General features: G+C 44.2%; 1 protein-coding gene, 1 long non-coding RNA gene and 1 pseudogene across 3 annotated transcripts; 2 read left to right on the top strand and 1 right to left on the bottom strand.

The window, feature by feature from the left end:
* The first annotated feature begins 2,651 nt into the window (after window positions 1-2,651).
* On the top strand, window positions 2,652-4,441 carry LOC137195015 (olfactory receptor 1-like). The gene has a single exon (XM_067607094.1). The coding sequence runs from the start codon at window positions 3,315-3,317 to the stop codon at window positions 4,320-4,322; it is 1,008 nt and encodes a 335-aa protein (XP_067463195.1). The 5' UTR covers window positions 2,652-3,314; the 3' UTR covers window positions 4,323-4,441.
* A 2,871-nt stretch (window positions 4,442-7,312) lies between these two features.
* LOC137196287 (uncharacterized) lies at window positions 7,313-9,317 on the top strand (annotated as a pseudogene).
* Window positions 9,318-9,368: 51 nt separating this feature from the next.
* Window positions 9,369-14,725, bottom strand: LOC137195709 (uncharacterized). Of its 2 annotated transcripts, none has more exons than XR_010931154.1 (2): window positions 12,725-14,725; window positions 9,369-12,515 (listed from the first exon to the last, which is right to left on the bottom strand). It is a non-coding gene; the product is annotated as an uncharacterized lncRNA (long non-coding RNA). The 2 variants fall into 2 exon arrangements; XR_010931153.1 differs by having other exon boundaries at window positions 9,369-12,534.
* Window positions 14,726-14,824: the final 99 nt, after the last annotated feature.

Consider the following 14,824-nt stretch of genomic DNA (forward strand, 5'->3'; position numbering starts at 1 on the left):
ACACAAGCCAAGGCCTGATCAACCTTGGCTGGGTCGCCTGGGCAAGGGTGTCTGATAATTGAAAGACCCAAAACACCCGATGACCCCAGGGTATATCACTGATGATGTGCTCTGAAACATCCAAGAGATGTATGCTATCAATGACATATTTGCACTTGTGAATTTACATCGTCTTATTGACTTATTTAATGCTGGTGACAGGAAGAGGACTGTACCAAATTTCATGGAAATCCAGCCAATAGTTGTTGAAATATTTAACTAAAATCCATAAATGTCAACTTACTGACTCACCAAAGTCAGTAGGATTCAGCGTCTGGGATCCATGAAGGTCTGTGCAAAATTTCATCTATCTATCTATTTGCATGTACATAGCCAGGCAATCATGACGTGCCTACTGATTAAGTGTGTCCCACACAGTACAAAAGACAGCATCTCACTGCAGCTCACATCCTTCTCATTTCAGCGATGGCAAAATCAGCTCACTGATCTTACTTCTCCATGGATGTAGTCGCTGCTCCAAGCTTGCTCCTGCCCCAGTCTCATCACCTGCCACCACTGGGTGTCTCTTCTGCGTCAAGTTTCTTGGATGGGACCACGCAGAGAGTGGGATGATGTAGCCACTGCCTTGGGTGCACTGCAGGGCACTTCCTTCAACTCACCATGATATCCCAAAAGTTATGGCCATGGCAGCGATGCATGTAGGAATCTCTCTGCCCTCCCCTATCCTGCCAAAAACGGTCAGCCGGCTTCGTGAAGGATTTTATGGCCTTGCTCATCTGGCTCAACCTGCCTTGTCTCCTCTCCTCTCTGGGACATTTGGCAGAAAGTCAAAGCATTCTGGAAGGAGCCACTGAAAACAAAATCACCAGTGGCAGGACTGGTTTCCTTCCTGAGAGTGCAGGGCCACACAGAGTCAGGCTGTCCCAGTGTGCCCCCCCTGGAAGAGGCCCTCATAGCCCTCCTGATTCCTTACTGGACTGGCAGGGCGGTAAGTAGGAAGCCGCAGCCTCTGCTGGTGCATGATAGGGACACACTGGAATATTTTAAAAAAAATATTCCGCCTGGGCGCACAGCTGGCTATGGTAGCTAACAATCTGGGAACATTGGGTGTTGCTGCGGCTAATACACCGCTGGACACCCCCCACAACAGAGCAGGCTGACTTTCTGAGTTGCACCATTGGTCAGATTAATAACCTGAGTCCGGGTTTCGCTACTGCCACCTGGAGAGGAGGAGGCACAGCTGAGCGGTGATCTGCTACTTGCGCTTTCTTCTAGCTAGAGAGGAGACGAGGTGCTTCACCACAACACCATGGCAAGGAAGAGAGTGTGCAGACAGGGCAGAGCACAGCCAGCCCCCGCTGCCTCAGCCACCTCCCAGACCACTTCAATGGAGACACTGTAGCACCGGCCCTCCCGTGACAGCTGAGCGGCCCATGCCGGAGCAAAAACTGGCAATGACTGTCAGTGAGAGGGAGCATCACATCAGCAAGGGCTATGTTCAACTGCCTGGGCCCGCTCACGGACTGAGGAGAGGAGATATAAAGTCTGCTCCCCTCCCTGTAAGGTGACGGATGCACTGACACAATATCTAAGGCTGTGTTGAGGATACTGACAGTGATGGATTCTTTCGATACCGGTCCCCCATGGGCCAAGATAAATCTATCTCCTGCATTTTGCCTTTCAAGGGATAGTCTATGAGTACTCTGCCCTGCAGCAGGCAGTCCTCAGACTGGCGCAGAGTGGCAGTGACAGCTCTGATTGTCATGCAGGTGTTGGGGCTCATGGCGGTGGGCCAGTTGTTCCACTGGGGCTCCTGCACATGTACCGGCTGCTACAGTGGTTTGCCAACCTGTGCCTGGATTCCAAGAGGCACTGGGAATGCTTGGTGAATGTTCCCCCATCAGTGCAGGAGGACCTGCGTTACTGGGGGTTCCCACAGCAACTGTCAACGGAGACACTGCTGGGTCAAGTGACCTCCTATATAGCAATGTTCACAGATGCGTCCCTGACGGGGTAGGGAGGCATTTGCCTAGGGAGAGCGATAGGTGGTGTGTGGCCTTCAGGTGAAACTGACACATCAACCTCCTCATACTTCAGGCAGTGCTCTTGGTTCTGCGACACCTCCTGACTCTGGTTCAGGGGAGACACGTGTTGGTGATAACAGACAACCGCACCACAGTCGCTTACATCAACAGGCAGGGTGGAGTCCAATCCGCAGCCCTGTTGAAGATGGTGGAGATTGCCATTCATAAAGCCATGCCACTAAATGGCTAAAAAACAGCCCTCCCTCCTCCCTAGTCCACCATCAGGTCAAAATGTTAATTTGTTAAATATTTTAGTTTAGGATCAAATAAAAACCTAATGATATTCCAATCAGCTTCTTCTTGGTGTTAGTGCTAATTAGCACATTTTAAATGGTAAATGGTAAATGGACTGTAATTGTATAGCGCCTCTCTAGTCCTCTTACCACTCAAAGCGCTTTTTACACTACGAACCACATTCACCTATTCACACACATTCATACACTGAATGGGTACAGGGGCTACCATGCAAGGTCCCAACCTGCCCATCAGTGGAAATCTAATCATTCACACACATTCACACACTGATGGCATAGCCATCACGAGCAATTTGGGGTTAAGTATCTTGCCCAAGGACACATCGACATGCAGACTGGAGGAGCCGGGAATCGAACCGCCAATCTACAGATTAGTGGACGACCCGCTCTACCTCCTGAGTCACAGCATGATAAACTAAACTAAAACAGAAATGTTATGCACTTTGAGCTGTATTTTGTTTATGAAAGGTGCCATATGGAGTTTATTATTGTTATTATTATTATTAGCATCATTGTTATATCAACTTTGCAGCATGTTAGGGTGCTAATGTTCAAATTTAGCTTAAAGCACAGCTGTGCCAATGCACAGTCTTATAGAGCATTGCTGTAGACTTGTTTTACAGTAAAATACTGACTATGCTACTTTCTGCTGTTTGACTGATGATTCACTGGTGACAGCAATTAACAGAGTTGATTACATAAGTAAACTGATGACATAAACTATGAAATTTTGAAATAGCCTGTATGAATATCCAATTCATGACCATGTGACACAGCCACCTGCACTCATCCCACAACGAAAGCTGCAAATATAAATGACAAGTCTCTCACAGTACAACTCACTTTAGTGCACTGCATTTTAGGCCTGTCATCTGAGGTGAGTTTGGTCACAGCAACATTTACCAAACAATTAAAATGTGTCATCCTTTATTATTATATATTTTTCTTTTTACATTTAGGGAAACAGATATCCATAATGAGTCCTGAAGAGAAAGCTGCCACCATATTTAATGCCACATTTGTTCGCCCTGCAAAATTCTATATTAGTGGATTTTCTAACATTCCTCATGTTAAGTATTACTATGTATTCCTGTGTTTTGTTTATATAATGACTGTTCTTGGGAATGTTCTTCTCCTCTCTGTTATCTACCTGGTCGAGACTCTTCATACTCCTAAATACATGATTGTGTCCAACCTGGCTGTGACAGATTTGTGTGGCAGCACTGCTCTTATTCCAAAACTCTTAGACACATTTTTGTTTGATAACAGGTACATTGTCTATGAGGCTTGCTTGAGTTATATGTTCTTTGTTTTATTCTTTGCAAGTGTACAATCATGGACACTTGTCACTATGGCATATGACAGATTTATAGCAATTTCTTTTCCTTTAAGGTATCATATTATTGTGACTAAACCAACTATTACTGCAATGCTGCTGTTTGTATGGGTTTTTTTATTGAGTCTTGTAGCATTTACTGTTGGGCTTATTGATCGCCTGTCTTTCTGTAGATCTTTGGTGATAAAGAGCTTTTTCTGTGATCATGGACCAGTATATTATCTGGCCTGTAATGACACTTCTTTAAATAACATAATGGCATATGTTGCTTTCATTATAATCCTCTGTATTCCTCTTATACTAATAGGAATCACATATGTTTGCATTGCCATAGCACTGAGCAGGATTGCATCAGGAGAGGAGCGACACAAAGCTTTAAAAACTTGTACTTCTCACCTGATCATTGTGGCTATTTTCTTCCTACCACTTGTGGGCATCAACATAGCTGCAGTGGCCTCCGACATCCATCCTAACGCCAGGATAATAAACTCATCGTTGACACACACAATACCAGCTTTGCTTAATCCTATTGTGTACTCTTTAAAGACAGAAGAGGTGCTGAACTCTGTAAAGAAGGTTTTCAAAAGAAACAAGCTTCACAACACAACCTCATCCAGAAAGGTGAACTCTTTATCAGTGCTGTATTGACACAGTAGGGAGCAATAGAATATTTGTGATTTGTAAGTCTGTACTCATAACTTCTCAGTAATAAGTACTACAGTTTTACTATTAAAATGGCTATTATGTGGTATCTTGTCATTGAATGTTTTTTTCTGTTGCATTATCCATATGACTGTATGATCTCCCTTGCAAAATTATTTTTAACATGTTGTGAATGTACACCGCTGAACATAAAGTTATTTGCGAAAAAGAAACAATTCATCTATAGCATCACCAGCAACTGTTGTTTTACAATGCTTCACTGTATGTATATATGTATATCTATCTATATCTATCTATCTATCTATCTATATCCATATATATATATATGGATATAGATAGATAGATAGATAGATGTGTATGAATATATGTTAAATATATAATATAATATAGCAAATTTAGACCCAAAATATGCCATTTTGCATACATCTGTTTTCAAATTTAGGAAACTACATTCATAATGTGTTAATAGGTTGGAGGTCATACTTTGAGAGGTTGTTAACATGATGATGGTGGTGATGTAGGGAGCTGTTTGGCATACAATACTAGACGTCTGTTATGAATTGTATGCAATATAAAAACTGACTGCTATTCAAGGCACATACTGCTGCTGGTACATCTCAACGCAGCTCTTAAACTTGTTAAATAATTGAGTGTTGTTGACACCTCAGACTTAAATAGTCGAGGTTGGTTGTTGGGCCAAGATTGCCATTGAAAAACATCCTATCTGTCGATACTGCAACTAATCTAAGAGGTTTATTTGATTTTACAAGGACTGATATGGCACAATGAAAAGCATTAGTGACTGATTGTCAGACTCAGCTTGATTAATAGCCCTTACATAGCCTGGAGGTATGTTTTGGGTCCCTGTCTTGTTGAAAAACAAATGATAGTTCAAATAAGTACAAACCAGATAGGATGGCATGTCGCTGCAGAATGTTGTGGTAGCCATGTGGGTTAAGTGTGTCACCAGAAAAGCACCCCAAACCATCATACCTCCTCCATGCTTCACAGTTGGAACCACTCTCCACTCTCCACTCTCCATGAACAGTCTATGTTGAGATGTGTCTGCTACTTGAACTCTGGGAGGCATTGATTTGGGCTCTAAGGTGCTATTACGTGGCGATTTCTGAGGCTGATAACTTGAATGAACTAACTCTTTGTCTTCATTTCCCGGGACAGTCCTTATTTTATTTTATTTTTTTATCTTGATGTGCAGCACTTTGGAAACCTTGTGTTTGTTAAAGTCGTGCTATATAAATAAAGTGGATTGGATTGGATGAGCACAGCATTTGACAGTTTTTACGACTGCACTTGAAGAAACTGTGATAGTTCTTGAAACTACCCGGATTGACTGACCTTCAGTAAAGTAATGACAGACTGTCATTACGCTTTAGTTAGTTGAGCAGTTCTTGCCCTTATATGCATTACTACAATAGTCAAATAAGGCTATTTTCTGTATACCAACACTACATCAGCACAACACAACTGATGGTCTCAAATGCATTAAGAGGGTTAAGATATTGCCAATAGTGTTCAAAACTGTCATCAAGGCAATCAGTGGCTACTTTGAGGTATCCAAAATATGAAACATATTTTTGTTTGTTTAACAGTTTTTGTTCACTAAATGGTTCGATTTTGATGTCTTTAATATTTTCTACAATATAGAAATAGTACTATTATGGTACCTGGAGACTCCCTAGTGTTCCCCTGTCTGTCTCTCTCTCTGTGTTTATGTTTGTGTGGGTGTGTGTGTTGGCCTGGCTCCCAGCTCTACACTCCTGTCTGCAATCAGCTCATCACCTCATCACCACTCCCAGTCTGCTCACCTGCCTCTCATCAATTCATCAGCTTGCAGTGTATATATACCCCGGCTCTTTATCCACTCATCGCCAGATCGTTGTTTCTACTGAAGTGGTAGCGTACACTTTAGGCCTCTTGCTTATATATAGTGATTTCTCCAAGTTCGGATTTTTTGCTAACTGCTGTCTCTCTCTCCAGTGTTTCTGGACCATTGCTCGCTTGCCCACTCTCCAAGCCCACTACCACCTGCTCCCTTCTGCCAGCCCTTGCCATTCTCCCTCACTCCTCTCAGCCCTCCAGTCCTCTGCCTCAGCCCGCTTCATCCCCACTCTATCCACCTCCATTCCTCCACTTCCCTGGCAATAAAACCTTATTTCATTCACCGTCGCTCTAGTTTGTGTCTGCATTTGAGTCCACATTGCAAACCCTAACAAGTGCAAAATAAATAAAAACCTTTGAATGAGTAGGTGTGTCCAAACTTTTGACTTGTATTATATATTAGCCATATTTTAGGAGTGCAAATAGGGTCTTCGTGTTATATGTGTTGTTCTTACTTTAACTTGTTAAGACCCAGGGTGCTGGGAGGTGTGGCTCACCTAGACAGACATACCCAAAATAAATCAAATATATTTACAATATACACATATATGACAGTGGACAGCTCGGAAAGATGGAAACCGGGGCAGGGCAGGTTGGCAGCCCAAACCGTATCCTTTGAGATAAGGAAACCCACACTAAGCTATGGATCAACACATGGAACAAAACCCCAAGAGGGGAGGAGGGATGAGCACCCCAAACTGACGGACCAAAGGCTAACGACCAAGAGCAATGGACAACCGACTATGAATATGAAATGCACATGTAGGAAGGTCTTTAAGAACAGCCAAGGCCTGAAGATTCACAAGACCTGGATGAAGTGTTTGGAGGGAGAGGGAGCGTCACAACGCACAGGTATTGTACCTTGTGAGACGCAGGAGGAGCCTTGCCAGGAAGCAACCCATAGAGCCCCGAGCCTCCAGGTGGTGCAACAAATCCCTCAGAACAGATCTTCTTAGAAGGTTAGAGTCCAATGGCCACAGGCCGATAAGTCAGCAGTCTGGCAACAGTTCGACAAGGATGCCGACAAGGTGCTAGAAGCAACAGCGAAGGGACATGTGGATTGGAGGCTGCAGATGATGACGACAATCATCGTCAGCCTAGCTGCAGAAAGGTTTGGAGCAGTGGAGAATAGGCCAGGAAGAAGACCCTTCACCATGAACTGAAGAGCAGCTAAGATCCACAACATTTGGAAGGAGCTAAAACCCCTCAAAAAGCAGTACAAGGAGGCCAGTGAGGAACAATGTCCCCCCCTTGGCTGCGCTGTGACCTACCTTGAGGGAGGACCCCTGCTGACCCTCCATAGAGTAGATTGGCACCGAAGACACCAGAAGCAAAGAACCAGGAAGCCAGCATCCTTCATAGCCAACTCTAGCTGGGATGTTGCAACACCCTGATAGACCAACTACCACCTGTCAAGGAGTTTGACAGCAGGGAGCCACTCCTGAAAGAGGTCCAGGATGTTGTGAGGAGGCCAAGATCTAGCTCAGCCCTTGGCCCGAGTGGAGTCCCCTACAAGGTCTACAAGAACTATCCCTTTTTACTGAAACAGCTGTGGAAAATCCTGAATGTCATCTGGGGGAGAGGAAGAGTGGCACAGCAGTGGAGATTTGCTGAGGGAGTCTGGATCCCCAAGGAAGAGGATTCCACCACATTTGACCAGTTTAGGATAATCTCTTTGCTGAGTGTTGGAGGGAAGATTTTCTTCAGCATAGTAGTGAGGGGGCTGACTGACTTCCTCTCCAACAGTGGCTACATAGACACCTCAGTGCAGAAGGGGGGTGTATCTGGAGTACTGGGGTGTCTAGAGCCCAAAGGAGTGGTGACCCAGCTCATCAGAGAAGCCCGGGAGAACAAGGGAGACCTGACAATTCTCGGGCTTGACCTGGCCTACGGCTCCATCCTGCGCAAGCTGGTCCAGATGACCATGGCCAAGCATCATGTGCTGGGCCAATTAGCAGATTTTATCCTGGATTGCTACAACTAATTCAGGATGAGAGTCTCAGCAGGATCAGTAACATCAGAATGGTACAGGCCAGAGGTTGGAATCATCATGGGCTGTACCATCACTGTAATCCTCTTTGCCTTGGCGATGAACATGATTGCGAAGTCCACAGCACCAGAATTCCGGGGCCCTCGGACGAAATCAGGGATGCACCAACCACCACCACTAACCACTGAGTCAATGCCAGGTAGCAGATGGATCCTGCAAGGGCTGGAGAAACTGATTGGGTTGGCAAGAATGCGGTTCAGGCCTGGAAAATCAAGGTCACTGGTGCTGAGGAAGGGCAAAGTCATGGACAGGTTCTGCTTCAGCATCCTAGGAACACCCATCCCAACTATCTCCAAAAAGTCAGTGAAGAGCCTTGGAAAAGTGTTCAACAGCAACCTGAAAGATACAGAATCAGTGCAGGCAACTTGTTAGCAGCCGAAGAACTGGTTGAGAGCAGTGAACTGATCAGGGCTTCCCGGCAAGTTCAAAGCTTGGATCTACCAACATGGCATCCTCCATCCATCTCTGCACTGCTCAGGCAGGGGTATGTTTGAGCACATCTTGAGCTGCTGCCCAAAGGCTCTTGGGCAGGGCCAGTACATCTGGTGTCACCACCAGGTTCTGAAACCCATTGCAGAGGCCATCAGCATGGGAATCAGCAGCTGCAGACGTGCACACCCCACCACCCAGAAGATCACCAAGGCTGGAGAGCAGCCACCAAGAACCACAGAAGCCAAGAAGCCAGCAGAAATCATGGCAACTGTGCAGGATTGGCAGCTTTCTGTGGACTTGGCGAACCAGCCGAAGTTCTCACGGCATATCGCTATAACAACCTGAGGCCAGACATCCTCCTGGTCTCAGAGGCAACCAAGAACATCGTCTTGTTGGAGCTGACAGTGCCATGGGAGGACCGTCTGGATGAGGCCCATGAGAGGAAGAGGACCAAGTATGAAGAGCTGGTCATCGACTGCTGCAAGCAGGACTGGAAGGCAAGGTGTATGCCTATTGAGGTTGGCTGCAGAGGTTTTGAAGGGCAGTCACTCTACAAAGTCTTGAGTCCACTGGGCATTGTTGTGGATTTTCGGAGCTGATGCACTGGCAGTTGTCAGTTTGAAGAAGAGAAAACCAAACCAAACTTCGTATGATGATTCTGGGAAAACTTTAATGAAGAACCTTGCAAGGGAGAGCGACTCAAGGGACACCTCCTGTTCGTACGGTGTCCCCAAACTCGTCTGACCCTCACAGTCCAAAACCAGCCTTTAAGCCAATCATAGAAACTAGTTCGTCAGTTCCGAATCATAAACCTATGACCTAAATCTGTATCTTTGGTTTGTCTTGTTGCGTCTGATGATGACCTGCATTCTGGCCTTGGTTCGCCTGTGAGGCTCCTGGTTTATTAAACAACATGTGTTATCTTCTGTTTGAGAGAACAGAAGAGTACAGCTTGACATTCTGTTGTCCTGGTCAGTTATGGAATATCCATAACAATCCCCTCTTATTGATCAAAAGATCAATACAAATTACCAATTTATGACTGGACTGGTGGACTGTAAGGGCACAAACAGAGTAGAAACAACATCCGCACAACAGATAACAATTCTCACACAAAAGTAATACAAGAATCAACAATTGCATTGAACAAAATCAAAAGTAAAATCATCAAAACACATAATCATTTAAACACATAATGCAATAACAATAAAAGCAAACAATCAGTAAATTAGATAAAAAACCCCTCTTATGTACCCCTTTAAAACAACTGTCATGTGACCCATGAGTTCTGTCTTCCAACCACCAGGGGCAGTAGTGAGGCAAATCCTCAAAGAAGATCTCCTAGAACACCAAAGCGTTAAAGGAGGTCATTGACAGAGGTCACCAGTCACATGCGCAAACAACCTAAGACAAGACACTTCCTGCCTCTTACTAGATGAAATCCTAGCAACTTAAAGGGGAGTCATACAAACATTTGATTACATCATAACAATAAAACAAATCAATCACAAAGTGAAGTCTTCAACCCATGCACTTTGCGTACAGTAGAGGGCCATCACCATGGAGAGGTTACTAGCACATACGATGCATGGTGATGTGGAATCCATCCTCCTGGAGTGATCCTCTTCATTTTCATCAATTTTCAAACACACATTTCAAAAATAATTAAACATTCAATCACATTAATGAAAAACATATAAGATGACTAGATATTTAAGAGATTAATCATTAACACTACTCTATTTCTACAACTTTTCTCAAACTAAAAATGCATAAGATTAATAATCACATCATTAAAGAATCAAAAAATTATTCTAAGATGTCACCTGTAAATAGAAAATGATATGTTTCTTCAACTTTATGAAGTACAAACAAACATAACTCTATTCAATTTAGCACGGTGTGAGTGATTTATACCAAGAAAGCTTTTAGAAACATTAAACCTACAGATTTTGAGTTTCCTCCTCCTCATCTGAAATGATACCTGGGTGAAAACGCCTCATCCAGTCCTGGAAAGTTTCAAAATCATAATACCTCAAACCTGTGTGATTATGATCTGCAGTGTTTCCAGTGACATGCACCTGGGCTGCTTGGAGTACAGACCCTGTGGTCTTTTTCACTACCAGCTTGATTATCAAACCTACACATGAGCAGAGGAGGATGAAAAGGAAGACAGCAACAGCAAGAGTGGTCAGGAACCTGACCAATCCGGACCCCCATGACCCAAAGACACCTGAAAAATCACCAAGGTTAAAACCATGACTATCATGCAATTCTTTGATACCCAGTGCTGTGTCATGTGCCATGTCCATGACGTCAGCAGTTGCATCAGAGATGTAGGAACAACATTCAGAGCCTATGAGCTTACAAGTTCCTCCTTGAGCCGCTAACAGGAGATCAAGAGCCATGCGATTCTGTAGAGCTACTGTTTTGACTTCCTGCAACTCTTTGTGTTCGGCTAACATAGCTCTGCTTGAGGCATTAAGATGATTTTCTAGGACTTTGGAGAGAGATGAGAGCTCTTGCTGGGACACATACACACCATACCAAGGGAGAAGGAAGCTGGCTACTTTCTGAGTTGATGAGATTTCTCTCTTGTATACGTGTAACGGTGGATACAGTGAAGCTATCTCAGTAGATTCTACTTCTCTGATTAGGGGAATTAAGTACGCCAAATAACAGACACCGCGTGAGTCTTCATACGGCACGCACCGATAGGCCCTGTCACCACAAACTAGATACACTCTCTCAGGCAGTGGGGACTGTTTAAGAGTGACATCTACCACAGTGTTACAGCTACTTTGTCCTAAGTCTTCATGTCCCTTCCCTATCCCTCTGAAACATAAAGAAACATTTTGTAGCTCATGAGTGAAGACAGGGGAAGATAAGTTGAGCAGTCACGCTGAGGTCTTTGCTCGTTTTGTTGTGGCGCCGAACAGTTGCGTAACTGAATCTTGACTGGCCCTATGGATAAGGTGCCAGCCCATGGTTGCACATAAACTAGAGCTTCAGCCATAGCAGTGGTTGTATATGGTTGGGGAACACACACTTGATTTTCAGAAGGTTTTGAACAGTTAGTTTGAGCTAGAGCAACCTGAACTCTGTACTCAAAGCCTAGTTTCACATATCTTTGTATGTGAATGATGCGGAGAAGAGTGGTGAAATTAAATCCGCTTGGCAGATATTTGTCATTTACCGTTCTTGCAACGTATAGAGCAATATCTGTATTTTGTGATGACTTAACATCCACAGGATATGTTGGAGTATAGCAATCGTCTGCTTCTTCTCTAAATCTTGAAGCAAGATCATTCCAATTGAACGTCTCATAATCAGCTTTGGTGAATGGAATTGGATTAGACATTGGAGAATGTATTGAAGCTGGCATATTTTGACATAGCCAACACTTACTGAGATTACGATCACGCGCATAATCAAGCATAAGACTAAGGGCTGAATTTTCTTTTCGCACTACTGGTTGCTGAGCGCTACGCAGTAATTTGTTTTGCACCCTTGGTTCAGATTTAGTTGGAGCAATTGTGTTAGTGGATGCAAAGTAACCACTCCAGGGGTAATCATCATTCTCCATGAACTTACAGCTTACCAGTTCTCCCCCCTTCTCCTGGAAATTTGCACTCCAAGATCTACAATCAGGAGAACCTCTCAGTTGCTGTCTGGTGAAACACCACAATTCCAGAGGTCTGCTTAGTGGTCTAACAAGTGAAAACGTTACCTTCGTCGACGTGGATGAGCTCTGCTTCGTCTCAAACAGTGTTTTATCATATGTAGACCACCGCCATCTACCTCGAGAAAAAGTAACTGGATATGCAATATTACAATCATTCATTTTACATCTGTCAATAGGACATTTAAAAACAATAGAATTCACAATTCGTTTAACTCGGGAGAGAGCTGGTAAAATATGTCCATCAGTCTTTTCTGACTCTTTTTCTTCAGACTCTCTCATTGCAGCATTGTCAATGTATCTCACTGTTTTGTCAGGACTTACAGTGTTGTAGAGTCCCAATGGGCTCATTGATTTGTCCGTATGTCCAAGATCTGGCTCTTGGTCTGCATTTTCTGGATCATTCTGCAAAGGGCGCCCCTGTCCATGGGGCACTGGGTTCATGGCACCGACTGTGTCATGAGAAGGAAAGCCTTTCCGCTCTCCTTCGCCTGGAATCAGAGAGACTCCTGTCTCTCTCTCATTTGGACCGACTTGACCTGTCCCCTGCCCGAACCTACTAAACAGGAGAGAAAAAAGGAGTAACCATCCGGTTACCTGCCAGGGCTCTGCTCTCCTCCGCCAGTGGTTGGGGGGGCCAGTCTGCACCTTGTGGCGTGGATCCATTCTGCTCTGCCTTCGACCTTCAGGGCCGTCCTAGTAGTCAGCAGCACCTGGTATGGACCTTTCCACCTAGGAGACAAAGACACTTTTTCCAGAGATTTGATTAATACCAGGTCACCTTCTCGAAAGGAATGAATTGGTTCTTCCGATGGTTTGGGGAGTCTGTCAGCCACCTGTAAATGATACTTTCTCAAAATCTCTGTTAGTCTTTTCACATACTCAGTCATGAACTCATCCGTCCAAAGCAGAGTAGCTTTGTGTGGTGTCAGTGGGGGACTTGTCCCTGTGGACATTGGTCTTCCCATCAGCACCTCGTGAGGACTCAGTCCTGTAGTTGCACTTGGTGCACTCCGAATGGAGTACAGCACAATCGGCAGTGCATCAGGCCATTTCAGGCCTGTGGCTAGGACTGTTTTGGTCAATCTGTCTTTGATAGTTGCATTCATTCTCTCAACTTGACCTGAACTCTGTGGATGATAAGGAACATGTAACTGCCACTTAAATCCTAAGATTTCTGACAGTCCCTGAGTGATTTTTGACACAAAAGCTGGACCTCTGTCGCTATCTATTCCCTGCGGCACTCCGTACCTAGGGATTACCTCTTTTAGCAGACACTTTACAACTGTTCTTGCATCTTCTTTTTTCGTTGCAAAAGCTTCTACCCACTTCGAGAACCTGTCGGTTATGACTAGCAAGTATTTGAAGCCTTGTGAGCTTGGCATATGTACAAAATCTATTTGCATATTTACAAAAGGACCTGATGGGGGTTCTAAGTGGTCATGTTTCACTGTGCTATTCTTTTTTCTGGTCTGTGTCAGACTCCTCCCCCTTACCTCTGGCTCCTTGTAACTCAAGTTCTACCTCACTTTCTCCTGAGCTGTCCTGAGTGTCTATCTCTGTTTCTTCAGCAACGGCAGCTAAATGTCTTTTCTTTTCCTTTCTTTTCTGGCTTTTTACCTGTTTGAATGACAAATTAGCTTTCTTTTCTTTTTCTGCAGCTTTCCTAGCTTTTTCTTCGTCGGCTCTATCTTTCTTTTCCTGTTTAACTCTCCCTTTCTCTAGCAGCCTGACTGTCTCTTTCCCTTTCTCTAGCAGCCTGACTGTCTCTTTCCCTTTCTCTAGCTGCTATCTGCTCTTCTCTATTTTCTACTTCAGTCTGTAGTCTTTGTCCCTCAACAGCTGCGGCTAGTAAGAGAAATTCATCGTCAGTCTTTGCTTGTTGTGAAATGGTTTGATCAGTCATGTTAGCAGCTGAAAAGGGGTTTGAAGGTGAAAGTTGTGGAAAAATTGAAATCATTGTTTTGTTTGTGTGTGACTCTTGCAAAGGCACTCCAGCTTTGGATACAATGGTCAACAAAGTTTGTGGAGAGGGAGCATCAGTTTGCCGTTTTGCCCAACCGTATATGATAGCTTTGGAAATGGCCTTCACATTCTCACCATGCCTCTGTTTAATTTTCATCATTTCTGTAGCTCTGGTTTGCAACTCTGCTTCCAACATAGGCAAGTGACATGCTGTCACACATTTAACACAGTTCTCCACTGCTGCTCTGAACTCATCAGAAAAACGATCAACTCTTTTTTCATCCAGACTCACTCCACACCTCTGACGAGCAACAGTTAACCACACATTTACACAATCTTTCATATACGCACTATCCCAAGATGGATTTCCAAAATCTGGGTTAACATTGTACTCAGCAATCTGAAGCTTATCTCTATCAAACGCTCCTTCGTATGGCCATTCGCCATCTGTCCACTGAT

The sequence above is a fragment of the Thunnus thynnus genome, chromosome 13, assembly GCF_963924715.1.
Source record: "Thunnus thynnus chromosome 13, fThuThy2.1, whole genome shotgun sequence".
NCBI lineage: Eukaryota > Metazoa > Chordata > Actinopteri > Scombriformes > Scombridae > Thunnus > Thunnus thynnus.

Coding starts and splice junctions, on each gene's coding strand:
- LOC137195015 (XM_067607094.1), top strand. CDS start 3,315: ATGAGTCCTGAAGAGAAAGCTGCCACCATATTTAATGCCACATTTGTT.